The sequence below is a fragment of the Tachyglossus aculeatus genome, chromosome 16 (assembly GCF_015852505.1).
Source record: "Tachyglossus aculeatus isolate mTacAcu1 chromosome 16, mTacAcu1.pri, whole genome shotgun sequence".
NCBI lineage: Eukaryota > Metazoa > Chordata > Mammalia > Monotremata > Tachyglossidae > Tachyglossus > Tachyglossus aculeatus.
In genome coordinates this window covers 46,172,480-46,198,649 of record NC_052081.1, presented here as the reverse complement: position 1 = coordinate 46,198,649, position 26,170 = coordinate 46,172,480, and the positions used below count along the sequence as shown (strand labels likewise).

Sequence of the window (26,170 nt, the reverse complement as noted above, 5' to 3'; positions counted from 1 at the left end):
TGTGGGACAGGAACTGTGTCCAACCTGATTACCTTGCATCTACCCCAGCGCTGAGAAAAGTGCTTGGCACATAGTAAGCGCTTAAAAAATGCCATTATTAGTATTATTATTATGTGGGACGGGAACTGTGTCCAACCTGATTACTTTGCATCTACCCCAGCGCTGAGAAAAGTGCTTGGCACATAGTAAGCGCTTAAAAAATGCCATTATTAGTATTATTATTATGTGGGACAGGAACTGTGTCCAACCTGATTACCTTGCATCTACCCCAGCGCTGAGAAAAGTGCTTGGCACATAGTAAGCACTTAAAAAATGCCATTATTAGTAGTATTATTCTGTGGGACAGGAACTGTGTCCAACCGGATTACCTTGCATCTACCCCAGCGCTGAGAAAAGTGCTTGGCACATAGTAAGCGCTTAACAAGTAAACAGAGAAGCAGCGTGGCTCAGTGGAAAGAGCCCGGGCTTTGGAGTCCGAGGTCACGGGTTCAAATCATCAGCTGTGTGACTTTGGGCAAGTCACTTCACTTCTCTGGGCCTCAGTTCCCTCGTCTGTAAAATGGGGATGGAGACTGTGAGCCCTCCGGGGGACCACCTGATCACCTTGTAACCTTCCCAACGCTTAGAACAGTGCTTTGCACGTGGTAAGCGTTTAATAAATGCCATTATATAAAAAAAACCAAATACCACAGTTATTTTTACTGTTATTATTGTCAGAGCGTTGTACTAAGCGCTTGGGAGGGCACAGTACGACCGAACCATCAGACGCCTTCCCCTCTACTTAGGGACCAGAGAGATCGAGGTGGGTGTGGATGAAGAGGGACAAGTCTTCCTGGCCTTCGATGCCCCGGAGGCACCCGATTCCTCGACTTTCCAGTGGGCCAAGGACTACGAGGGACCCCCGGACCCCAAGAGGGTGGACATCGAAGACAAAGCTGGCAGGTATGTGGGCCGGGAAGAGGGAGAGGAGACCACTGCACATAGTAAGCGCTTAACAAATACCATCATTATTATTCTTATTAGTATAGTAAGCGCTTAACAAATACCAGGCAAATGGCGGAGCCAGGATTAGAAGCCACGTCTCACGCCTCCCAGTCCGCTAGGTCACACTGCTTCTTCATAATAATAATAATAATAATAACATTTATTAAGCGCTTACTATGTGCAAAGCACTGCTCTAAGCGCTGGAGAGGTTACGAGGTGATCAGGTTGTCCCACGTGGCGGGAGGGCTCACAGTCTTCAACCCCATTTTACAGATGAGGGAACTGAGGCCCACAGAAGCAAAGTGACTTGCCCAAGTCACACAGCTAATTGGCGGTGCCGGGATTTGAACCCATGACCTCTGACTCCAAAGCCCGGGCTCCTTCCCACTGAGCCACGCTGCTTCTCTCCATCGAATGTAAAATGGACCACCCCAATATACGTGGGAGGTGGGAGGGATGGGGGGGGAGCAGATCATCATCATCAATCATCATCATCATCATCAGTCGTATTTATTGAGCGCTTACTGTGTGCAGAGCACTGGACTAAGCGCTTGGGAAGTACAAATTGGCAACATATAGAGACAGTCCCTACCCAACAGTGGGCTCACAGTCTAAAGGAAATAATAATAATGGTATTTATTAAGCGCTTACTATGTGCAAAGCACTGTTCTAAGCGCTGGGGGGGGATACAAGGTAAATTTACAAGGTAAATCTGCCAAGGGGCAGATCTCTGTCTCCCCCTTTTACCTCCTTCCCTTCCCCACAGCACCTTGGTTTTGTTCTCCGTCTCCCCCTTTTAGACTGTGAGCCCACTGTTGGGTAGGGACTGTCTCTATATGTTGCCAATTTGTACTTCCCAAGCGCTTAGTACAGTGCTCTGCACATAGTAAGCGCTCAATAAATACGATTGATGATGATGATGATGATGATGAGACGCCCCTTGGGCCAGATCGAAAACGTCCAGGACTGAGCTCTGGAGAGACCAGCGAGAGACCATTCCCCCAAGGGAGAAGGGAGAAGCTCAGTTTGGAAGCATGTAGGCCCTGAAGCATGTCACAGGACGCACAACTGGACACCAGACATTAGACTGCAACCTTGTAATAATAATAATAATAATAATAATAATAATAATAATAGCATTTATTAAGCGCTTACTATGTGCAAAGCACTGTTCTTTGCACTGGGGAGGTTACAAGGTGATGAGGTTGTCCCATGGGGGGCTCACCGTCTTAATCCCCATTTTCCAGATGAGGGAACTGAGGCCCGGAGAAGTGAAGTGACTTTCCCAAGGTCACACACCAGAGAAGTGGTGGAGCCGGGAGCAGAACTCAGGTCTTCCTGACGCCCTCCCACATCGGGCTCACAGTCTTCATCCCCATTTTCCAGACGAGGTAGCAGCGTGGCTCAGCGGAAAGAGCCCGGGCTTTGGAGTCAGAGGTCATGGGTTCAAATCCCAGCTCCGCCAGTTGTCAGCTGTGCGACTTTGGGCGAGTCACTTCACTTCTCTATGCCTCAGTGACCTCATCTGTAAAATGGGGGTGAAGACGGTGAGCCCCACGTGGGGCAACCTGATCACCTTGTAACCTCTCCAGAGCTTAGAACAGTGCTCTGCACAGAGTAAGCGCTTAATAAATGCTGTCGTTATTATTATTATGAGGGAGATAAGGTCCAGACAATAATACTGATGGCATTTGTATGTATATATGTTTGTACGGATTTATTACTCTAGTTATTTCTTTATTTTACTTACACATAGTTACTATTCTATTTATTTCATTTTGTTAATATGTTTTGTTGTGTTGTCCGTCTCCCCCTTCTAGACTGTGAGCCCGCTGTTGGGTAGGGACCGGCTCTAGATGTTGCCAACTTGGACTTCCCAAGCGCTTAGTCCAGTGCTCTGCACACAGTAAGCGCTCAATAAATACGATTGATTGATTGATTGATTGATTTGTTAAGCGCTTACTATGTGCAAAGCACTGTTCTAAGCGCTGGAAGTGAAGTGACTTGCCTAAGGTCACACACCAGAGAAGTGGTGGAGCCAAGGGTAGACACCCAGGCCCGGGCTCTATTTCGGCTTGTGTCTGTCTCTTAATAATGGTTCAAACCCCGGCTCCGCCAACTGTCAGCTGTGTGACTTGGGGCAAGTCACTTTTCTGGGCCTCAGTTCCCTCATCTGTAAAATGGGGATTAAAACTGTGAGCCCCCCGTGGGACCACCTGATCACCTTGTGACCTCCGCAGCGCTTAGAACAGTGCTTTACACATAGTAAGCGCTTAACAAATGCCATCATCATCATCATCGTTTAATAAGTAACGGGGATTAAAACTGTGAGCCCCCCTGTGGGACAACCTGATCACCTTGCGACCTCCCCAGCGCTTAGAACAGTGCTTTGCACATAGTAAGCGCTTAACAAATGCCATCATCATCATCATCGTTTAATAAGTAACGGGGATTAAAACTGTGAGCCCCCCTGTGGGACAACCTGATCACCTTGTGACCTCCGCAGCGCTTAGAATGGTGCTTTGCACGTAGTAAGCGCTTAACAAATGCCATCATCGTCATCATCGTTTAATAAGTGTTTAGTCTGACGAACACTGTTCTAAGCGCTGGGGTAAATACAAGTTGAACTGGGTCTCTTGAAGATCTAAAGTCATCCTGAAAGAGCCAAGCGAGAAGGACCTAGGGACGTATTCCGTGGTGGTCACCGACGCCGACGAGGATATCTCCGCCAGCCACACTTTGACCGAGGAAGGTAAGTCCTCCACCCCGCCGCCCCAACCCATAAAGCAGCCCGGGCCTGGGATTAACAAGTACCACAATAACAATAGTAATAATAAGAATAATATGGTACTTGTCAAGTATAACAGTAATCGTTATTATTATTATGGTACTTGTTAAGCGTTTACTATGTGCCAAGTAATCCTGGCTTCTAATTCCAATCCTGGCTCCACCACTTGTCTGCTGTGTGAACCTGGGAAAGACACTTCACTGCTCTGGGGCTTTAATAATAATAATAATGATAATAATGTTGGCATTTGTTAAGCGCTTACTATGTGCCAAGTAATCCTGGCTTCTAATTCCAATCCTGGCTCCACCACTTGTCTGCTGTGTGAACCTGGGAAAGACACTTCACTGCTCTGGGGCTTTAATAATAATAATAATGTTGGCATTTGTTAAGCGCTTACTATGTGCAAAGCACTGTTCTAAGCGCTGGGGGGGGTACAAAGTGATCAGGTTGTCCCACGTGGGGCTCACAGTCTTAATCCCCATTTTACAGATGAGGTAACTGAGGCTCAGAGAAGTTAAGTGACTTGCCCAAGGTCACACAGCAGACATGTGGCGGAGCTGGGATTCGAACCCATGACCTCTGACTCCAAAGCCCAGGCTCTTTCCACTGAGCCACGCTGCTTTAAGCTCATAGTGGGCGGGGAATGTGTCTGTGCATTCATTCAATCGTATTTATTGAGCGTTTACTGTGTGCAGAGCACTGTGTGCTATATGTTGCCAATTTGTACTTCCCAAGCGCTTAGTACAGTGCTCTGCACATAGTAAGCGCTCAATAAATACGATTGATGATGATGATGATGATGATGAGCACTGGACTAAGCGCTTGGGAAGTCCAAGTCGGCAACATCTAGAGATGGTCCCTACCCAACAGCGGGCTCACAGTCTAGAAGGGGAGACAGACAACAAAACAAAACATATTAACAAAATCAAATAAATAGAATAAATATATACAAATAAAATAAATTCATTCATTCATTCAATCGTATTTATTGAGCGCTTATTCTGTGCAGAGCACTGGACTAAGCGCTTGGGAAGTCCAAGTCGGCAACATCTAGAGACGGTCCCTACCCAACAGCGGGCTCACAGTCTAGAAGGGGGAGACAGACAATGAAACAAAACATATTAACAAAATAAAATAGAATAAATATGTACAAATAAAATTCATTCAATCATTCATTCATTCAATCGTATTTATTGAGCACTTACTGTGTGCAGAGCACTGGACTAAGTGCTTGGGAAGTCCAAGTCGGCAACATCTAGAGACGGTCCCTACCCAACAGCGGGCTCACAGTCTAGAAGCGGGAGACAGACAACGAAACAAAACATATTAACAAAATAAAATAAATAGAATAAATACGCACAAATAAAATAAATTCATTCATTCAATCGTATTTATTGAGCGCTTACTGTGTGCAGAGCACTGGACTAAGCGCTTGGGAAGTCCAAGTCGGCAACATCTAGAGACGGTCCCTGCCCAACAGCGGGCTCACAGTCTAGAAGGGGGAGACAGACAACGAAACAAAACATATTAACAAAATCAAATAAATAGAATAAATATGTAGAAATAAAATAAATTCATTCATTCATTCAATCAATCGTATTTATTGAACGCTTACTGTGTGCAGAGCACTGGATTAAGCACTTGGGAAGTCCAAGTCGGCAACATATAGAGACAGTCCCTACCCAACAGCGGGCTCACACTCTAGAAGGGGGAGACAGACAACAAAACCAAGCATATTAACAAAGCAAAATAAATAGAATAAATATGTACAAATAAAATAGAGTAATAAATATGTACAAACACACGTACATATATACAGGTATGTTACGTTATGTCGTCCTATCCCAAGCGTTTAGTATATTGCACTGCACACAGTAAACGCTCAATAAATACAATTGACTGAATGACTGACTCCGTTACCTCACCTGTAAAATGGGTATTACAACTGTGAGCCCAGTGTGGGACGGAGATTGTGTCCAACCTGATTATCTTGTCTCCACCCCAGAGCTTAGTACATCCGGCACACAGTAAGCACTTAACAAATAGAGAAGCAGTGGAAAGAGCCCGGGCTTGGGAGTCAGGGGTCGTGGGTTCTAATCCCGCCTCCGCCACTTATCAGCTGTGTGACTCTGGGAAAGTCACTTCTTCTCGGGGCCTCAGTTCCCTCATCTGTAAAATGGGGATTAAAGCTGTGAGCCCCATGGGGGACAACCCGATTACCCTGTATCTACCCCGGTGCTTAGAAGAGTGCTTGGCTCATAGTAACAGCTTAACAAATACCATTATTATTATTATTATTATTGCCATTTAAAAAAAAATCCACAGCCCCAGTCCCATTTTCCAGAATATCTCCATGGCAACCAAGGCTCCAGTGGAGCAAGATCCCATGTTTTGTTTTGTTGTCTGTTTCCCCCTTCTAGACTGTGAGCCCGTTGTTGGGTAGGGACCGTCTCTAGATGTTGCCCACTTGTACTTCCCAAGCGCTTAGTACAGTGCTCTGCACACAGTAAGCGCTCAATAAGTACGATTGAAGGAATGAATGAATGTCTCTCCGTGTGCTGGGGGCAGCTAATTGAGATAGATGGGGGGAAAGGTTGGAGGGAGGCGTTGGAATTTCCCTACAAACTCCTGACCCGCTTTCCGTGTCCTCTTCCCTTCTCTCCTTTCTTTTCCGGACAAGAACTGAACAGGCTGAAGAAACTGAGCCACGAGATCAAAAATCCAGGTGAGGGGAAGGAAGGTTTCACCCTGCCCCTCCCAGCCGCCGGCCCCGGGATAGCCAGGGCTCTGCCTCGATTTCCAGACACTCGGGCCCGGACCCGGCTCCGGTCTGTGGGGGTGGGATCTGGATGGACACCAGGATACGCGTCTTCACCCAACAAGTGGGAAAGGAACCAATTCGTTCCCACGGGAAGCTGTGTAGGCGGGAAATATCCGTAGGTCCAGAAGGGTTGCCAATCAATTCCCGGACGGGTGGGCCGTGGCGTGTCGTCTGTGTCCGTAAGCCCGGCTGAGGTAGTTTCAATTTAACAATTTTCACTTCAGCAAAAGCAAATCTAGGGCCCTCCCCACCAAGTTCTTGCATTTCTCCTACAACGTTATAGTTGTGGTAATATAGATACTGCTACTATTATACTACTACTTTAGTTGCGTTTCTGCGAGCTTGTATTACAGAAATCGGGTTAGGACAAGTATCGTTTCACTGGTAAGTAAGGGATTGGGGGAAAGATGGGTCAAAAACCAATGAAATCGTCCCCGAAGGTTGTGGAAAACAAAAACTCCTAAAACTAGTTTCATTCTTTCATTCATTCATTCAATCGTATTTATTGAGCGCTTACTGTGTGCAGAGCACTGGACTAAGCGTTTGAGAAGTACAAGTTGGCAACATAGAGAGACGGTCCCTTCCCAACAATGGGCTCACAGTCTAGAAGGGGGAGACAGACAATGAAACAAAACATGTGGACGGGTGTCAAGTCATCAGAATAAATAAAAGTAAAGCTAGATTCACTCATTCATTCAATTGTATTTATTGAGCCCTTACTGTGTGCAGAGCACTGGACGAAGCGCTTGGGAAGTACAAGTTGGCAACATATAGAGATGGTCTCCTTCCCAACAATGGGCTTACAGTCTAGAATGGGGAGACAGACAACAAAACAAAACATGTGGACGGGTGTCAAGTCATCAGAATAAATAGGAGTAAAGCTAGATTCACTCATTCATTCAATCGTATTCATTGAGCGCTTACTGTGTGCAGAGTACTGGACTAAGCGCTTGGGAAGTACAAGTTGGCAACATATAGAAATGGTCCCTTCCCAACAATGGGCTCACAGTCTAGAATGGGGAGACAGACAACAAAACAAAACATGTGGACAGGTGTCAAGTCATCAGAATAAATAGAAGTAAAGCTAGATTCACTCATTCATTCAGTCGTATTTATTGAGCCCTTACTGTGTGCAGAGCACTGGACTAAGCACTTGGGAAGTACAAGTTGGCAACATACAGAGATGGTCCCTTCCCAACAACGGGCTCACAGTCTAGAATGGGGAGACAGACAACAAAACAAAACATGTGGACAGGTGTCAAGTCATCAGAATAAATAGAAGTAAAGCTAGATTCACTCATTCATTCAGTCGTATTTATTGAGCCCTTACTGTGTGCAGAGCACTGGACTAAGCGCTTGGGAAGTACAAGTTGGCAACATAGAGAGATGGTCGCTTCCCAACAATGGGCTCACAGTCTAGAAGGGGGAGACAGACAACAAAACAAAACACGTGGACAGGTGTCAAGTCATCAGAATAAACAGAAGTAAAGCTAGATTCACTCATTCATTCAATCGTATTTATTGAGCCCTTACTGTGTGCAGAGCACTGGACTAAGCGCTTGGGAAGTACAAGTTGGCAACATAGAGAGATGGTCGCTTCCCAACAATGGGCTCACAGTCTAGAATGGGGAGACAGACAACAAAACAAAACATGTGGACAGGTGTCAAGTCATCAGAATAAATAGAAGTAAAGCTAGATTCATTCATTCATTCAATTGTATTTATTGAGCCCTTACTGTGTGCAGAACACTGGACTAAGCGCTTGGGAAGTACAAGTTGGCAACGTATAGAGATGGTCCCCTTCCCAACAATGGGCTCACAGTCTAGAATGGGGAGACAGACAAAAAACCAAACATGTGGACGGGTGTCAAGTCATCAGAATAAATAGAAGTAAAGCTAGATTCACTCATTCATTCAATTGTATTTATTGAGCCCTTACTGTGTGCAGAGCACTGGACTAAGCCCTTGGGAAGTACAAGTTGGCAACATATAGAGATGGTCCCCTTCCCAACAATGGGCTTACAGTCTAGAAGGGGGAGACAGACAACAAAACAAAACATGTGGACAGGTGTCAAGTCATCAGAATAAATAGAAGTAAAGCTAGATTCACTCATTCATTCAATTGTATTTACTGAGCGCTTCCTGTGTGCAGAACACTGGACTAAGCGCTTGGTTCCCGCAATTTGCATTACCCGTCGCTCTCTGACACTTCCCTAGGTCACGAGCACGGCACTGGGAACCAATTCGCGACAGTTTAAATTTCATTTCCCGTAAAAATGGGGCAGTCCCTTCCCAGTTCAGTTCTAATGAACCACCCGTGACACTGTGTCCGGATGACCCCGCGTTTTGCTTGAAACGAGCGTCCCCCAAACCCGCTTCCTGGGATAGACAATTCCCAGCCACGTCCTGGCAGGAATGCCTGTGTATTTGAGACGCTCGGTCCCGGGAATGCCAAGATTGTGCAGATCCCCCGACGGAGGCGTCGGTCTGTGCCCGCGGGGAGCCCACCAGACCGTGCCCGGAGGTGGGGGTGACTTTTATAGGACTGATTGGACTCCCCCTTCCCACTTTCCAGTGATCCGGCTGATCTCCGGGTGGAACGTTGACTTCCTCGACAAGGGGGAAGTGCGCCTGTGGCTGCAGGTGGAAAAATTATCTCCGGCCGCCGAGCTGCGCCTCTTCTTCAACAACCGGGAGCTTACGTCTTCGCCGGTAATGGGGGCCGCCCTGGGCCAAACTCACCGGGGCAGTGGTTCCGGGACCTTTTAGACTGTGAGCCCACTGTTGGGTAGGGACTGTCTCTATATGTTGCCAACTTGGACTTCCCAAGCGCTTAGTACAGTGCTCTGCACAAGGTAAGCGCTCAATAAATACAATTGATTGATTGGAGATCAAAAATCCAACTGAGGGGAAAGACCTGGACCAATATACCCAAGGCTCTGCCTGGATCTCCAGAAACCGGGGCCTGGTCCCAGCTACTAATAATAATAATGGTATTTATTAATCAATCAATCAATCAGTCGTATTTATTGAGCACTTACTGTGTGCAGAGCACTGTACCAAGCGCTTGGGAAGTACAAGTTGGTGACATAAAGAGGCAGTCCCTACCCAACAGCGGGCTCACAGTCTAGAAGGGGCAGACAAACAACGAAACAAAACATGGAGACAGGTGTCATCAGAACAAATTCATTCATTTCATCATAATAGAGCACAATAACACAATACAATAACACAATCACAATAAATTGAGCACTTACTGTGTGCAGAGCACTGTACTAAGCGCTTGGGAAGTACAAGTTGGCAACATATAGAGACGGTCATTCATTCGTTCAATTGTATTTATTGAGCGCTTACTGTGTGCAGAGCACTGTACAAAGCGCTTGGGAAGTACAAGTTGGCAACATATAGAGACGGTCATTCAATCGTATTTATTGAGCGCTTACTGTGTGCAGAGCACTGTACTAAGCGCTTGGGAAGTACAAGTTGGCGATGTATAGAGATGGTCATTCATTCATTCAATTGTATTTATTGAGCGCTTACTGTGTGCAGAGCACTGTACTAAGTGCTTGGGAAGTACAAGTTGGCAACATATAGAGTCGGTCATTCATTCATTCAATCGTATTTATCGAGCACTTACTGTGTGCAGAGCACTGGACTAAGCGCGTGGGAAGTACAAGTTGGCAACATATAGAGATGGTTGTGCATTCAATCGTATTTATTGAGTGCTTACTGTGTGCTGAGCACTGTACTAAGCGCTTGGGAAGTACAAGTTGGTGACATATAGAGACAGTCCCTACCCAACAGCGGGCTCACAGTCTAGAAGGGGGGTGACAGACAACAAAGCAAAGTATATTAACAAAATAAAATAAATGGAATAGTAAATATGTACAAGTAGAATTAGACAAATAGAATTAAAGCTAAATGCACATCATGGACAAAATAAATCTCATCATGATCATGGGAAGTGTTTACAATGTGCCCAGCCCCATTCTAAGCACTGCCCCCCCCCCCCCCCCCCCCGCCTTCCCCGGCCCGGGATGAGAGGCTCCTCTCATAATTATAATAATAATAATAATAATGGCATTTATTAAGCACTTACTATGTGCAAAGCACTGTTCTAAGTGCTGGGGGGGATTCAAGGTGATCAGGTTGTCCCACGGGGCTCACGGTCCTAATCCCCATTTTACAGATGAGGTAACTGAGGCACAGAGAAGTTAAGTGACCTGCCCAAAGTCACACAGCTGACAATGGGCAGAGCCGGGATTAGAACCCATGACCTCTGACTCCAAAGCCCGGGCTCTTTCCACTGAGCCACGCTGCTTCATCATCATTGTCAGCCATTTATTCATTCAATCATATTGATTGAATATATATGTTCATATATATTGAACAATATATTGTTCAAATATATTGTACATATTTACATATATATATACATATTGTACATATATTGTCTATATATGTATATATGTGCATGTATATATATGTAGTACATATATGTATATATTGTACATATTGTTCATATATATTGAACAATATATTGTTCAAATATGTTGTACATATTTACACATATATGTACATACTGTACATATATATTGTATATATGTATATATGGATATGTATATATATGTAGTACATATATATGTGCATATTGTACATATTGTTCATATATATTGAACAATATATTGTTCAGATATATTGTACCTATTTATTACTCTACCTATTTATTTATTTTACTTGTACATATCTATTCTATTTATTTTATTTTGTTAATATGTTTGCTTTTGTTGTCTGTCTCCCCCTTCTAGACTGTGAGCCCACTGTTGGGTAGGGACCGTCTCTAGATGTTGCCGACTTGGACTTCCCAAGCGCTTAGTCCAGTGCTCTGCGCACAGTAAGCGCTCAATAAATACGATTGATTGATTGATTAGTCCAGTGCTCTGCACACAGTAAGCGCTCAATAAATGCGATTGATTGATTGATTGATTGATTGAACGCTTACAGTGCTCTGCGCACAGTAAGCACTCAATAAATACGATTGATGATGATGACATCTAGAGACGGTCCCCACCCAACAGCAGGCTCACAGTTTACGAGGTGGAGAACACTGTACTAAGCGATCGGGAGAAGACAATACAACAGTTATCAGACAGAGTCCCTGCCCACGATGAGCGTCCAGTCTAAGACATCCTTACAGTCTGTCCATCCCCCGGAGGGTGACCCCGGGAAGCCGGCCGGAGCCCATTCCAGTGAAGGGAAGACGGGGAGCGACGTCCAAAGGCTTTGTCTTCCCCCAGACCCACAGGATCCAGTTCGACAGAGAAAAGGGACTGGTGGAACTGGTGATCCCGGACTTCTCGGAAAAGGACAGGGGCACGTACACAGCTCAGCTCCAAGACGGGAAGGCCCGAAACCAGATCACCCTGGCTCTGGTGGATGACAGTAAGTCGGGAGGGAGAAACTTCATTCATTCATTCATTCAATCGTATTTATTGAGCGCCTTATAATAATAATAATAATAATAATAATGATGGCATTTGCTAAGCGCTTACTATGTGCGAAGCACTATTCTAAGCGCTGGGAGGGGATACAAGGTGATCAGGTTGTCCCACGTGGGGCTCACAGTCTTCATCCCCATTTGACAGATGAGGGAACTGAGGCTCAGAGAAGTCAAGTGACTTGCCCAAGGTCACACAGCTGCCAAGTGGCAGAGCCGGGATTCGAACCCATGACCTCTGGCTCCCAAGCCCGGGCTCTTTCCACTGAGCCACGCTGCTTCATCATCATTGTCAGCCATTTATTCATTCAATCATATTGACTGAATATATATGTTCATATATATTGAACAATATATTGTTCAAATATATTGTACATATTTACATATATATGTGTACATATTGTACATATATATTGTATATTTATGTATATATGTACATGTATATATATGTAGTACATATATGTATATATTGTACATATTGTTCATATATACTGAGCCACGCTGCTTCTATGAGCGCCTTATTAATAATACTATTTGTTTAGTGTTTACTATATGCTGAGCGCTGTACTAAGCACTGGGGCAGATGCAAGATAATCAAGCCCCTTATGGGGCTCGCAGTTTAAGTAGGAGAAGCAGCGTAGCTTGGTGGAAAGAGCCACATGTCGTGGGTTCTAATCCCGGCACCGCCGCTTGTCAGCTTTGCGACCCGTGAGCACTGTACTAAGCGCTTGGAAAGTCCAATTTAGCAACAAAGAGCCCTGCTAACCACGGGCTCACGGCCTAGAAGGGACGGGGGAGACAGGCATCGAAACAAGTCAACAGGCATCAGTAGCATCAATATAAATAAATAGAATTAGAGATATATGTACACATCAGCGTGAGCAAACAGGCATTCATTCAATCAATCAATCAATCGTATTTATTGAGCACTTCCTGTGTGCAGAGCACTGTACTAAGTGCTTGGAAAGTACAATTCTAAAAACAAACAGCCTTCACCAATAGTAATAAATAGGATGACAATTAAAAATACTTTCATTAGTTTTAAATGTACCCAATTTGGGAATTTTAATGAAACCTCTGATTGCCCTGATGAACATATTCTGTCTTCTGGGTTTCACCTGTTGCCATGACTTGTTATAACAACTAATTACATCCACAATTTGTGTAACAATTTGATGGGACTTTTTTTAAAAAAAAGTCCCGCCTACTTCCAAATTACTCCTTTTAAACTTGTACTTTTTAATAATAATAATGATGATGATGGTGGCATTTATTAAGCGCTTACTATGTGCAAATCACTGTTCTAAGCGCTGGGGAGGTTACAAGGTGATCAGGTTGTCCCACGTGGGGCTTACAGTCTTCATCCTCATTTTACAGATGAGGGAACTGAGGCCCAGAGAAGTGACTTGCCCAAAGCCACACAGCTGACAATGGGCGGAGCCGGGATTTGAACCCATGACCTCTGACTCCCAAGCCCACGCTTTTTCCACTGATAATCTCTCCGTGCTCTCCTAAGTGCTTAGGACAGTGTTCTTCGCCCAGTGAGCACTCAATAAATACCATTGACTGCTCTGTGAACAATAAGCGCTCAAGAAATACCACTGATTGAAAGACGATCGATTGGTCTAGATAATCAATCCATCAATCGTATTTATTGAGCGCTTCCTGTGTGCAGAGCACTGTACTAAGCGCTTGGGAAGTACAAGTTGGGAACATATAGAGACAGTCCCTACCCAACAGTGGGCTCACAGTCTAAAAGATAAGGTGGGGACTAGGAGGTTTCTCCTTGAGGAGAAGTTTTGTTCAGGCTGACAAAGGTTCATTCATTCAATCGTATTTATTGAGCGCTTCCTGTGTGCAGAGCACTGTACTGAACGCTTGGGAAGTCCAAGTTGGCAAAGTATGGAGACGGTCCCTATCCAACAGTGGGCTCACGGTCTCCTCTCCTTGTTTGCAGGTTTTGACAAGGTTTTGAAGGAATCCGCAGACAGGCGCAGGCGCTGGAAGAGGAAGCAAGGTAAGAAAGTCGCAGAGCCCTCCTCTGCGCTTCGGATAATAACGAGACGCACAATTATCGGAAAAAGCGCGGCGTTTGTTAAGCAGAGGCGAGGTGTTCGGAAGAAGGTCGCACCCCTGTCTCTCTGGACCTCGGTTTCCTCATCCGTAAAATAGTAATTCATTGTAATAATTATGGTACTTGTTAAGCGCTTACTATGTAATAATAGTAATCATAATGATGGCATTTGTTAAGTGCTTACTATGTGCGAAGCACTGTTCTAAGCGCTGGGGGGGGATACAAGGTGATCAGGTTGTCCCACGTGGGGCTCACAGTCTTCATTCCCATTTGACAGATGAGGGAACTGAGGCTCAGAGAAGCGAAGTGACTTGCCCAAGGTCACACAGCTGACAAGTGGCAGAGCTGGGATTCGAACCCATGACCTCTGGCTCCCAAGCCCGGGCTCTTTCCACTGAGCCACGCTACTTCTATGTGCCAAGCACTGGGGTAGCTACGAGTTAGGTTGGACATGATCCCTGTCCCACATAATAATAATAATAATGGCATTTATTAAGTGCTTACTATGCGCAAAGCACTGTTCTAAGCGCTGGGGAGGTTACAAGGTGATCAGGTTGTCCTATGTGGGGCTCACAGTCTTAACCCCCATTCTACAGACGAGAGAACTGAGGCCCAGAGAAGTGAAGTGACTTGCCCAAAGTCACACAGCTGACAAGTGGCGGAGCCGGGATTGGAACCCACGACCTCTGACTCCAAAGCCCGGGCTCTTTCCGCTGAGCCACGCTGCTTCTCGCTTCTGCTTCTCGTGTTTAGTGTTTACTCTGTGCTAAGCACTGGGGCAGATACAAGATAATCAAGTCCCATATGGGGTTCACCAGCCTAAGTAGGAGAGGATGAGAAGCAGCATGGCTCAGTGGAAAGAGCCCGGGCTTGGGCGTCAGAGGTCATGGGTTCTAATCCCGACTCCGCCACTTGTCAGCTGGGTGACTTTGGGCAAGTCACTTCACTTCTCTGGGCCTCAGTTCCCTTGTCTGCAAAATGGGGATGAAGACTGTGAGCCCCATGTGGGACAACTTGATCACCTTGTATCCCCCCCAGCGCTTAGAACAGTGATTTTCACATAGTAAGCGCTTAACAAGTACCATCATAATTATTATTATTAACATATAACATATTTATTACTCTATTTATTTAGTTATTTATTTTACTTGTACATATCTATCCTATTTATTTTATTTTGTTAGTATGTTTGGTTTTGTTCTCTGTCTCCCCCTTTTAGACTGTGAGCCCACTGTTGGGTAGGGACTGTCTGTAGATGTTGCCAACTTGTACCTCCCAAGCGCTTAGTACAGTGCTCTGCACATAGTAAGCGCTCAATAAATACGATTGATGATGATGATGATGATTAACAAATACCACCTTCATTATTATTAATAGTGTCCGTGGCTGCTCCCCTTGCGATTTGCCACCAGGGGTCGCTCTTGGTGGGCTCTGCCGCCAGGGGGCGCTGCACGGTTAGCCATTCATTCATTCATTCATTCATTCAATCGTATTTATTGAGCGCTTACTGTGTGCAGAGCACTGTACTAAGCGCCTGGAAAGTACAATTCGGCAACAGGTAGAGACAATCCCTCCCCAACAACGGGCTCACAGTCTAGAAGGGGGAGACAGACAACAAAACAAAACACGTGGACAGGTGTCAAGTCATCAGAATAAATAGCATTCATTCAATGGTATCTATTGAGCGCTTACTGTGTGCAGAGCACTGTACTAAGCGCCTGGAAAGTACAATTCGGCAACAGATAGAGACAATCCCTCCCCAACAACGGGCTCACAGTCTAGAAGGGGGAGACAGACAACAAAACAAAACATGTGGACAGGTGTCAAGTCATCAGAATAAATAGCATTCATTCAATGGTATCTTCTGAGCGATTACTGTGTGCAGAGCACTGTACTAAGCGCCTGGAAAGGACAATTCGGCAACAGGTAGAGACAATCCCTACCCAACAACGGGCTCACAGTCTAGAAGGGAGAGGCAGACAACAAAACAAAACATGTGGACAGGTGTCAAGTCATCAGAATAAATAGCATTCATTCAATGGTATCTACTGAGCGATTACTGTGTGCAGAGCACTGTACTAAGCGCCTGGAAAGTACAATTCGGCAACAGATAGAGACAATCCCTTCCCAACAACGGGCTCACAGTCTAGAAGGGGGAGGCAGACAACAAAACAAAACGAGAAGCAGCGTGGCTCTGTAGAAAGAGCCCGGGCTTTGTTCTGCAGACAGTAGGGGCTCAATAAATACCACTGATTGCTTCCTTGCTTGCTTAATCCTAGCAGCAGCGTGGCTCAGTGGAAAGCGCCCGGGCTTTGGAGTCGGAGGTCATGGGTTCAAATCCCGACTCCGCCCATTGTCAGCTGTGTGACTTTGGGCAAGCCACTTAACTTCTCTGGGCCTCAGTTCCCTCATCTGGAAAATGGGGATTAAGACTGTGGGCCCCCCCGTGGGACAACCTGATCACCTTGTAACCTCCCCCAGTGCTTAGAACAGTGCTTTGCACATAGTAAGTGCCTAACAAATACCATCATTATTATTATTATTATTATTGTAACCTCCCCAGAGCTTAGAACAGTGCTTTGCACATAGTAAGCACCTAACAAATACCATCATTATCATTATTATTATTATTGTAACCTCCCCAGCGCTTAGAACAGTGCTTTGCACATAGTAAGCGCTTAATAAGTGCCATTATTATGATGACTCTATCCACGAGGCCCTGCTATTTCTCAATTTGGTCCATCAATGTACATATTTACTCTTCTATGTATTATTTTATTAATATGTTCTGTTTTGTTGTCTGTCTCCCCCTTCTAGGCTGTGAGCCCACTGTTGGGTAGGGACTGTCTCTATATGTTGCCAATTTGTACTTCCCAAGAGCTGAGTACAGTGCTCTGTACATAGTAAGCGCTCAATAAATACGATTGATGATGATGATGATGATGATGATGTTGCCAATTTGTACTTCCCAAGCGCTTAGCCCAGTGCTCTGCACATAGTAAGCACTCAATAAATACGATTGATGATGATGATGATGATGATGAGCCTGCTGTCGGGTAGGGACCGGCTCTCGATGTTGCCAGCTTGGACTTCCCAAGCGCTTAGCCCAGTGCTCTGCACATAGTAAGCGCTTAATAAATGCCATTATTATTATTATTATTATTATTATTATGAAATAGACTCCGCCGGTTGTTTCTACAGGCCCCTACTTCGTGGAGGCTTTGCAGTGGAGAGCCACTGAGGACTGCCAACTTCTGCTCACCTGCAAGGCAAAGATGCTTCTTTCTGGGCCTTTCCTCGCCCGGGGGGTCGTGGGGCTCACCCATGGGGCGCACACACTGTGCTTTTCCTTCTTTTAGACTGTGAGCCCACTGTCGGGTGAGGACCAACCCTCTAGGTTGCCAACTTGGACTTCCCAAGCGCTTAGTCCAGTGCTCTGCACACAGCAAGCGCTCAATAAATACGATTGATTGATTGATTGATTTCCTTCTAAGGCCTCTGGGCCTTGTCCTCCCCTCCCGTGGACTCCTGGGGGGGATTCAGGCCCCCCTAGGATGGGCATTAGGGTTGGGGGGGCCCCCGTCGGCACCGGATCAGGGATTATTCCCGGTTCTGCGGGGTTCCTCGCGCCCTGGAGTCCGGGCCCACCTCGCTGACCGCGGGGTCTCCCTTGCTCCCAGACGACAAACACGAAGAAAGAGAGCCGCTTCCAGTGGTTCCTTTGGAAGCGGGAGCATCCCGAAGGCCGGTACGACGCCCAGAGCGGAGTCGCGCTCTTAGGGATAGAAAAGGTACCCGGGATCGCGGGGGCGGGCGGAACGGAGGTGGGGAATGGGCCCCCGGATGGGAGAATAAATCAATTCATTCATTCAGCGGTATTTACCTGTATATATGTTTGTACATATTTGGGCCCCCGGATGGGAGAATAAATCAATTCATTCATTCAGCGGTATTTACCTGTATATATGTTTGTACAAATTTGGGCCCCCAGATGGGAGAATAAATCAATTCATTCATTCAGCGGTATTTACCTGTATATATGTATATATGTTTGTACATATTTGGGCCCCCAGATGGGAGAATAAATCAATTCATTCATTCAGGTATTTACCTGTATATATGTTTGTACATATTTGGCCAGATGGGAGAATAAATCTGTTCATTCATTCAGCGGTATTTACCTGTATATATGTTTGTACATATTTGGGCCCCCGGATGGGAGAATAAATCAATTCATTCATTCAGCGGTATTTACCTGTATATATGTTTGTACAAATTTGGGCCCCCAGATGGGAGAATAAATCAATTCATTCATTCAGCGGTATTTACCTGTATATATGTATATATGTTTGTACATATTTGGGCCCCCAGATGGGAGAATAAATCAATTCATTCATTCAGGTATTTACCTGTATATATGTTTGTACATATTTGGCCAGATGGGAGAATAAATCAATTCATTCATTCAGCGGTATTTACCCGTATATATGTTTGTACATATTTGGGCCCCCAGATGGGAGAATAAATCAATTCATTCATTCAGCGGTATTTACCTGTATATATGTTTGTACATATTTGGGCCCCCAGATGGGAGAATAAATCCATTCATTCATTCAGCGGTATTTACCTGTATATATGTATATATGTTTGTACATATTTGGGCCCCCAGATGGGAGAATAAATCAATTCATTCATTCAGCAGTATTTACCTGTATATATGTATATATGTTTGTACATATTTGGGCCCCCAGATGGGAGAATAAATCAATTCATTCATTCAGCGGTATTTACCTGTATATATGTATATATGTTTGTACATATTTGGGCCCCCAGATGGGAGAATAAATCAATTCATTCATTCAGCGGTATTTACCTGCATATATGTATATATGTTTGTACAAATTTGGGCCCCCAGATGGGAGAATAAATCAATTCATTCGTTCAGCGGTATTTACCTGTATATATGTTTGTACATATTTATTACTCTATCCATTTATCATCATCATCATCATCAATCGTATTTATTGAGCGCTTACTATGTGCAGAGCACTGTACTAAGCACTTGGGAAGTACAAATTGGCAACATATAGAGACAGTCCCTACCCAGCAGTGGGCTCACAGTCTAAAAGGGGGAGACAGAGAACAAAACCAAACATACTAACAAAATAAAATAAATAGAATAGATATGTACAGGTAAAATAAATAAATAAATAAATAGGGTAATAAATCTGCACAAACATATATGCATATATACAGGTGCTGTGGGGAAGGGAAGGAGGTAAGATGGGGGAGATGGAGAGGGGGACGAGGGGGAGAGGAAGGAAGGGGCTCAGTCTGGGAAGGCCTCCTGGAGGAGGTGAGCTCTCAGCAGGGCCTTGAAGGGAGGAAAAGAGAGCTAGCTTGGCGGATGGGCAGAGGGAGGGCATTATTATCCTTGCCCCTTCTTGGTGGCAGCTGCCATTCATTCATTCATTCAATTGTATTTATTGAGCGCTTACTGTGTGCAGAGCACTGTACTAAGCGCATGAGAAGTACAAGTTGGCAACATATAGAGACGGTCCCTACCCAACAGTGGGCTCACAGTCAATTAATAATAATAATAATAATAATGGCATGTATTTAGCGCTTACTATGTGCAAAGCACTGTTCTAAGCACTGGGGAGGTTGCAAGGTGATCAGGTTGTCCCACGGGGGGCTCACAGTCTCTATCCCCATTTTACAGATGAGGTCACTGAAGCCCAGAGAAGTGAAGTGACATGCCCAAAGTCACACAGCTGACAATTGGCGGAGCCGGAATTTGAACCCATGACCTCCGACTCCAAAGCCGGGGCTCTTTCCACTGAGCCACGCTGCTTCTAGGATTAAGCAAGCAAGAAAGCAATCAGTGGTATTTATTGAGCCCCTACTGTCTGCAGAACACTGTAATCAGTGTACTGAAAAGAGTTGGCAAATCCTTGCCCTCTCTGGGCCCTACTGTCCTCACCCGTAAAATGGGGGGGATAAAATCTTTGATCCCCCTTCACCCTTGTCAACCCATCGGACTGCGCCCAACCTGTGGTTACCCCAGCACTTAGCACAGTGCTTGGCACCCAGTTAATGCTAAATAACAATAATAATAATAATGTTGGCATTTGTTAAGCGCTTACTATGTGCAAAGCCCTGTTCTAAGCGCTGGGGGGATACAAAGTGATCAGGTTGTCCCACGTGGGGCTCACAGTCTTAATCCCCATTTTGCAGATGAGGGAACTGAGGATCAGAGAAGTGAAGTGACTTGCCCGAGGTCACACAGCAGATGTGGCGGAGCCGGGATTCGAACCCATGACCTCTGACTCCAAAGCCCGGGCTCTTTCCACCGAGCCACGCTGCTTCTCAATAAATACCACTTTCTAGGTGTTGGGAGGTCTGCGTAGGAAAGGTCATGGTTGGGGGTGGTCCCTGACCACCAGGGCCGGAGGTAGCCTCACATCCCCAGAGCTGAAAAGGACCTCAGTGGGTCATGCCGTCCAATCAATCAATCAATCAATCAATCGTATTTATTGAGCGCTTACTATGTGCAGAGCACTGTACTAAGCGCTTGGGAAGTACAAATCGGCAACACATAGAGACAGTCCCTACCCAACAGTGGGCTCACAGTCTAAAAGGGGGAGGCAGAGAACAAAGGAAAACATACCAACAAAATAAAATAAGTAGGATAGAAATGTACAAGTAAAATAAATAAATAAATAAATAAATAAATAGAGTAATAAATATGTACAACCATATATGCATATATACAGGTGCTGTGGGGAAGGGAAGGAGGTAAGATGGGGGGATGGAGAGGGGGACGAGGGGGAGAGGAAGGAAGGGGCTCAGTCTGGGAAGGCCTCCTGGAGGAGGTGAGCTCTCAGCAGCCCTCTGCCTCCAGGCAATCAATCAATCGTATTTATTGAGCGCTTACTGTGTGCAGAGCACTGTACTAAGCGCTTGGGAAGTACAAGTTGGCAATATAGAGAGACGGTCCCTACCCGACAGTGGGCTCACAGTCTAGAAGACTGTTAGGCAGTGACCTAACGCCTCACCCACCCATGACCAGGGTGGTTGAGCCCGTTTTTAACCCCCTCTCTCCGTCTCCTGGTCCTCCCGCGCTGTCCGGCCAGCTGACCAAAGACAGCAAGGGAGTGTACAGCGCCACGGTGTCTGATGACCGAGGGGAAGACGAGACCACGCTTGACCTCAGCGGGGCAGGTAGGCCCCCTCTCAGGCCATGATGGGGTGGGATCTCACTGCAAGGGGGGGCCTGAGGGTCCAATTGTCTGTGAAACTCCACCCTGTGGAGTCCAGTTGTGGACCTCTCGCCCCTTACTCCCTCTGCTCACCTCTGTGGTGGCCTCTGCCTGTGGGTAAATAGCCCAGCTCGGGGGCATTAGTGGTGGACTTTGGGCTGGGAGAGCCGGGAGAGGCAAGTTGTTTTCCCCCAGAGACCGGCTGCGGGGGCCCAGGCCAGCGTGGGGGGAGGCCCCATCTGCTCCAGGGGAGGCAGGATGCTAAAACGCCGCTCCGGGTTTCCTCTGTGTGCAGTGTGGGATGACATCCTCCGTGAGCTGTGCAGGATCAGCGGTGAGTATCCCTTCTCCTCAGCCCATCTTCCTCGGCCTGTCCTCCTCAGTCCTTCCTCCTCAGCCCAGCCTCAGCCTGTTCTCCTCAGCTCGTCCTCCTCAGTCCAGCCTCAGCCCGTCCTCCTCAGCCTGCCTTCCTCAGTCCTTCCCCCTCTGCCCGTCTTCCTCAGCCCGCCCTCCTCAGCCTGTTCTCTTCAGCCCATCTTCTCAGCTCATCCTCCTCAGCCTGTCCTCCTCAGCCTGCCCTCCTTAGCCTATCTTCCTCGGCCCGTCCTCCCCAGTCCTTCCTCCTCAGTCGGTCCTCCTCAGCCCAGCCTCAGCCCGTCCTCCTCAGCTCGTCCTCCTCAGTCCAGCCTCAGCCCGTCCTCCTCAGCCTGCCTTTCTCAGTCCTTCCCCCTCAGCTCATCTTCCTCAGCCCAGCCTCCTCAGCCTGCTCTCTTCAGCCCATCTCTTCAGCTCGTCCTCCCCAGCTTATCCTCCTCAGCCTGTCCTCCTCAGCACATCTTCCTCAGCCCGTCCCCCTTAGTCCTTCCTCCTCAGCCCATCCTCCTCAGCCCAGCCTCAGTCTGTCCTCCTCAGCTCGTCCTCCTCAGTCCAGCCTCAGCCCATCCTCCTCAGCCTGCCTTCCTCAGTCCTTCCCCCTCAGCCCATCTTTCTCAGCCCGTCTCCTCAGCCCGTCTCCTCAGCTCGTCCTCCTCAGCCTGTCCTCCTCAGCACATCTTCCTCAGCCCAGCCTCCTCAGTCCTTCCTCCTCAGCCCATCCTCCTCAGCCCAGCCTCAGCCCGTCCTCCTCAGCTCGTCCTCCTCAGTCCAGCCTCAGCCCGTCCTCCTCAGCTCGTCCTCCTCAGTCCAGCCTCAGCCTGTCCTCCTCAGCCTGCCTTCCTCAGTTCTTCCTCCTCAGCTCGTCCTCCTCAGTCCAGCCTCAGCCCGTCCTCCTCAGCTCGTCCTCCTCAGTCCAGCCTCAGCCTGTCCTCCTCAGCCTGCCTTCCTCAGTTCTTCCCCCTCAGCTCGTCTTCCTCAGCCCATCTCCTCAGCCCTTCTCCTCAGCCCATCTCCTCAGCTCGTCCTCCTCAGCCTGTCTTCCTCAGCCTGTCCTCCTCAACACATCTTCCTCGGCCTGTCCTCCTCAGTCCTTCCTCTTCAGCCCATCCTCCTCAGCCCAGCCTCAGCCTATCCTCCTCAGCTCATCCTCCTCAGTCCAGCCTCAGCCCGTCCTCCTCAGCCTGCCTTCTTCAGTCCTTCCCCCTCAGCCCATCTTCCTCAGCCCGTCTCCTCAGCCCTTGTCTCCTCAGCTCATCTTCCTCAGCCCATCTTCCTCGGCCTGTCCTCCTCAGTCCTTCCTCCTCAGCCCGTCTTCCTCAGCCCAGCCTCAGCCCGTCCTCCTCAGCTCATCCTCCTCAGTCCAGCCTCAGCCCATCCTCCTCAGCCTGCCTTCCTCAGTCCTTCTCCCTCAGCCCGTCTTCCTCAGCCCGTCTCCTCAGCTCGTCCTCCTCAGCCTGTCCTCCTCAGCCCATCTTCCTCAGCCTGTCCTCCTCAGTCCGTCCTCCTCAGCCCATCCTCCTCAGCTCGTCTTCCTCAGTCCAGCCTCAGCCTGTCCTCCTCAGCCTGCCTTCCTCAGTCCTTCCCCCTCAGCCCGTCTTCCTCAGCCTGCCTTCCTCAGTCCTTCCCCCTCAGCCCGTCTTCCTCAGCCTGCCTTCCTCAGTCCTTCCCCCTCAGCCCGTCTTCCTCAGCCTGCCCTCCTCAGCCTGTCCTCCTCAGTCCTTCCTCCTCAGCTCGTCCTCCTCAGTCCTTCCTCCTCAGCCCGTCCTTCTCAGGCCATCCTCCTCAGCCCTTCCTCTTCAACCCAGCCTCAGGCCGTCCTCCTCAGCCTGTCTTCCTCAGTCCTTCCTCCTCAGCCCGTCCTTCTCAGGCCATCTTCCTCAGTCCTTCCTCTTCAGCCCAGCCTCAGCTCATGCTCCTCAGCCCATCCTCAGCTGGTCCTCCTCGGCTCATCCTCAGCCAGTCCTCCTCATCCCGTCCTCCTCCTCAGCCCACCCTCAACTCGTCCTCAGCCCATCTTCCTCAGCCCGACCCGAGGAGCTAGCGGACGCGGTCCCCGCCCTTGGGGAGCTGACAGTCTACGGCGTGCAGGGCTCGGGACAGTGAAGTAGAGCTAGTGGAGCCGATCCCTGCCCTCAAGGAGCCGACTGTCCAGCGGGACCCGAGGTAGGATCTCGAGCTCTAACTCTCCCCCTTCCCGACCAGCGCTGTCGGCCACCCCGCTGACGATCCGGGGCACCGCCGAAGGCATCGAGATCTTCAGCCGGGTCAAGTTCTACGACCCGGAGTTCCTGAAAACCACCTGGCACCACAAGTACGTGCTCCCCGCCGGCCTGCTGAGCCGTGTGCCCATCCATCATGCCCGCCTTTCGTGCCCTTGACCCGACTGTGAGCACCGTCCTGTCATGGGCGAGGTGTTTCTCGTGGCCTAGCGGTTACAGCACAGGCCTGGGAGCCAGAAGGTCCTGAGTTCTAATCCCGGCTCCACTGCCTGTCCGCTGCGTGACCTTGGGCAAGTCACCTCACTTCTCTGGGCCTCAGTGACCTCATCTGTAAAATGGGGATGAAAACTTGTGAGCCGAATGCGGGGCAGGGACTGTATCCAACCTGATTAGCTTGTATCTAACCCAGCGCTTAGAAAAGTGTCTGGCACAAAATAAGCACTTAACAAATAATAATAATAATAATGACATTTATTAAGCGCTTACTATGTGCAAAGCACTGTTCTAAGCGCTGGGGGGAATACAAGGTGATGAGGTTGTCCTACATGGGGCTCACAGTCTTCACCCCCATTTTACAGATGAGGCAACTGAGGCACAGAGAAGTGAAGTGGCTTGACCAAAGTCACACAGCTGACAAGTGGTGGAGCCGGGATTCAAACCCATGGCCTCCGACTCCAAAGCCCGGGCTCTTTCCACTGAGCCACGCTGCTTCTCCAGGGAGAAATGCCATCACTATTATTACTATGATTATGATTATTAACAAATCCCATGGAAAACAAATCTTGGCTCCGCCACTTATCTGCTGTATAATCTTGGGCAATTTACTTCACTTCTCTGTGTCTCAGTTTCCACCTGTAAAATGGGGATTAAGACCGTGAGCTTCATTTGGGACGTGGACTGTGTCTAACATAACTAGCTCGTATCTACCCCAGTGCTTAGAACAGTGCCTGGTGCATAGTAAGTGCTGAACAAATACCTCCCAAAAAACTGAAAGAGAGGACACCCTTAAACCAAAGAGAGGATGCCCTTCCAAGAGGTATCCCTGTAGGACCCGGATGCTTTGTCAGGAAAGGACAGTGAGGTTCGGAGAGGGGAAGCGACTTTCCCAGGCTCCCCAAGGAAGGGGGCACGCCCACGGCCTTGAAGTTGGGGTCCCTGGGCCTGGCATCCCCACCCCCGACCCCTGTCCTCCCCACCGTCAACTTGGGGGCCTCTTCCCCTGCCAGAGACAAGCGCCTGGACAGTGGCGAACGGGTGAAGGCCGGCAGCATCGGGTCCGAGCTGTGGCTCCGCATCCTCGATCCCAAAGATTCCGATCGGGGGAAGTACATCCTGGAACTACTGGCTGGGAAGGAGGCCCGGAAACTGACCGCAGACCTATCCGGCCAAGGTGAGGGCCCGGGGAGGGCCGGGGGAGAGAGGAGGCCAGGGGCTGGGGTGGGGGCGGGAGGGCTGCCTGTCTTGTCCGGCCTAGGGAACAATTTAAGCCGGGCCACAGAATCCGGACTGGCTGATCATCATCATCATCAATCGTATTTATTGAGCGCTTACTGTGTGCAGAGCACTGTACTAAGCAGTTGGGAAGTACAAGTTGGCAACATCTAGAGACAGTCCCTACCCAACAGTGGGCTCACAGTCTAAAATGGGGAGACAGAGAACAAAACCAAACATACTAACAAAATAAAATAAATAGAATAGATAGGTACAAGTAAAATAAATAAATAAATAGAGTAATAAATATGTACAAACATATATACATATATACAGGTGCTGTGGGGAAGGGAAGGAGTCAGTCCCTGTCCACAACAGGCTCACAGTCTAGAAGCGGGGGAGACAGACATCAGAACCAGTAAACAGGCATCAGTAGTATCGGCATTTAGCATGAAACGTGGCCAGGCCCAAATTTTCCGGAGTGCTTTCACAGCCGGCCTTCTTACTTTTACAGCCTCCCTGTGAGAGGGAGAGTGCTGAGCTAATTATAATACATACATACAGCACTCTCTCCCCTTCATTCATTCAGTCGTATTTATTGAGCACTTACTGTGAGCAGAGCACTGTACTAAGAGCAATATAACAATAAACAAACACATTCCCTGCCCGCAACAAGCATCTCTCTCCTCTCTCTATCCCTTCCTTGTCCCTTTCCTCTC

The 26,170-nt window shown here is 47.8% G+C and overlaps 1 protein-coding gene across 1 annotated transcript in view; it reads left to right on the top strand.

Annotated features, from left to right (window-relative positions):
- The window catches only part of MYOM3 (myomesin 3), an 84,289-nt gene that overhangs the window by 45,393 nt on the left and 12,726 nt on the right, over positions 1-26,170 (top strand). The window contains exons 21-32 of the mRNA XM_038758062.1: positions 786-942; positions 3,627-3,736; positions 6,453-6,497; positions 9,169-9,305; positions 11,891-12,035; positions 14,048-14,107; positions 17,366-17,433; positions 17,845-17,955; positions 21,301-21,388; positions 21,722-21,760; positions 24,004-24,112; positions 25,247-25,410. Coding sequence (XP_038613990.1) covers positions 786-942; positions 3,627-3,736; positions 6,453-6,497; positions 9,169-9,305; positions 11,891-12,035; positions 14,048-14,107; positions 17,366-17,433; positions 17,845-17,955; positions 21,301-21,388; positions 21,722-21,760; positions 24,004-24,112; positions 25,247-25,410 — 1,233 coding nt within the window. The remainder of the gene's footprint in view (positions 1-785; positions 943-3,626; positions 3,737-6,452; positions 6,498-9,168; positions 9,306-11,890; positions 12,036-14,047; positions 14,108-17,365; positions 17,434-17,844; positions 17,956-21,300; positions 21,389-21,721; positions 21,761-24,003; positions 24,113-25,246; positions 25,411-26,170) is intronic.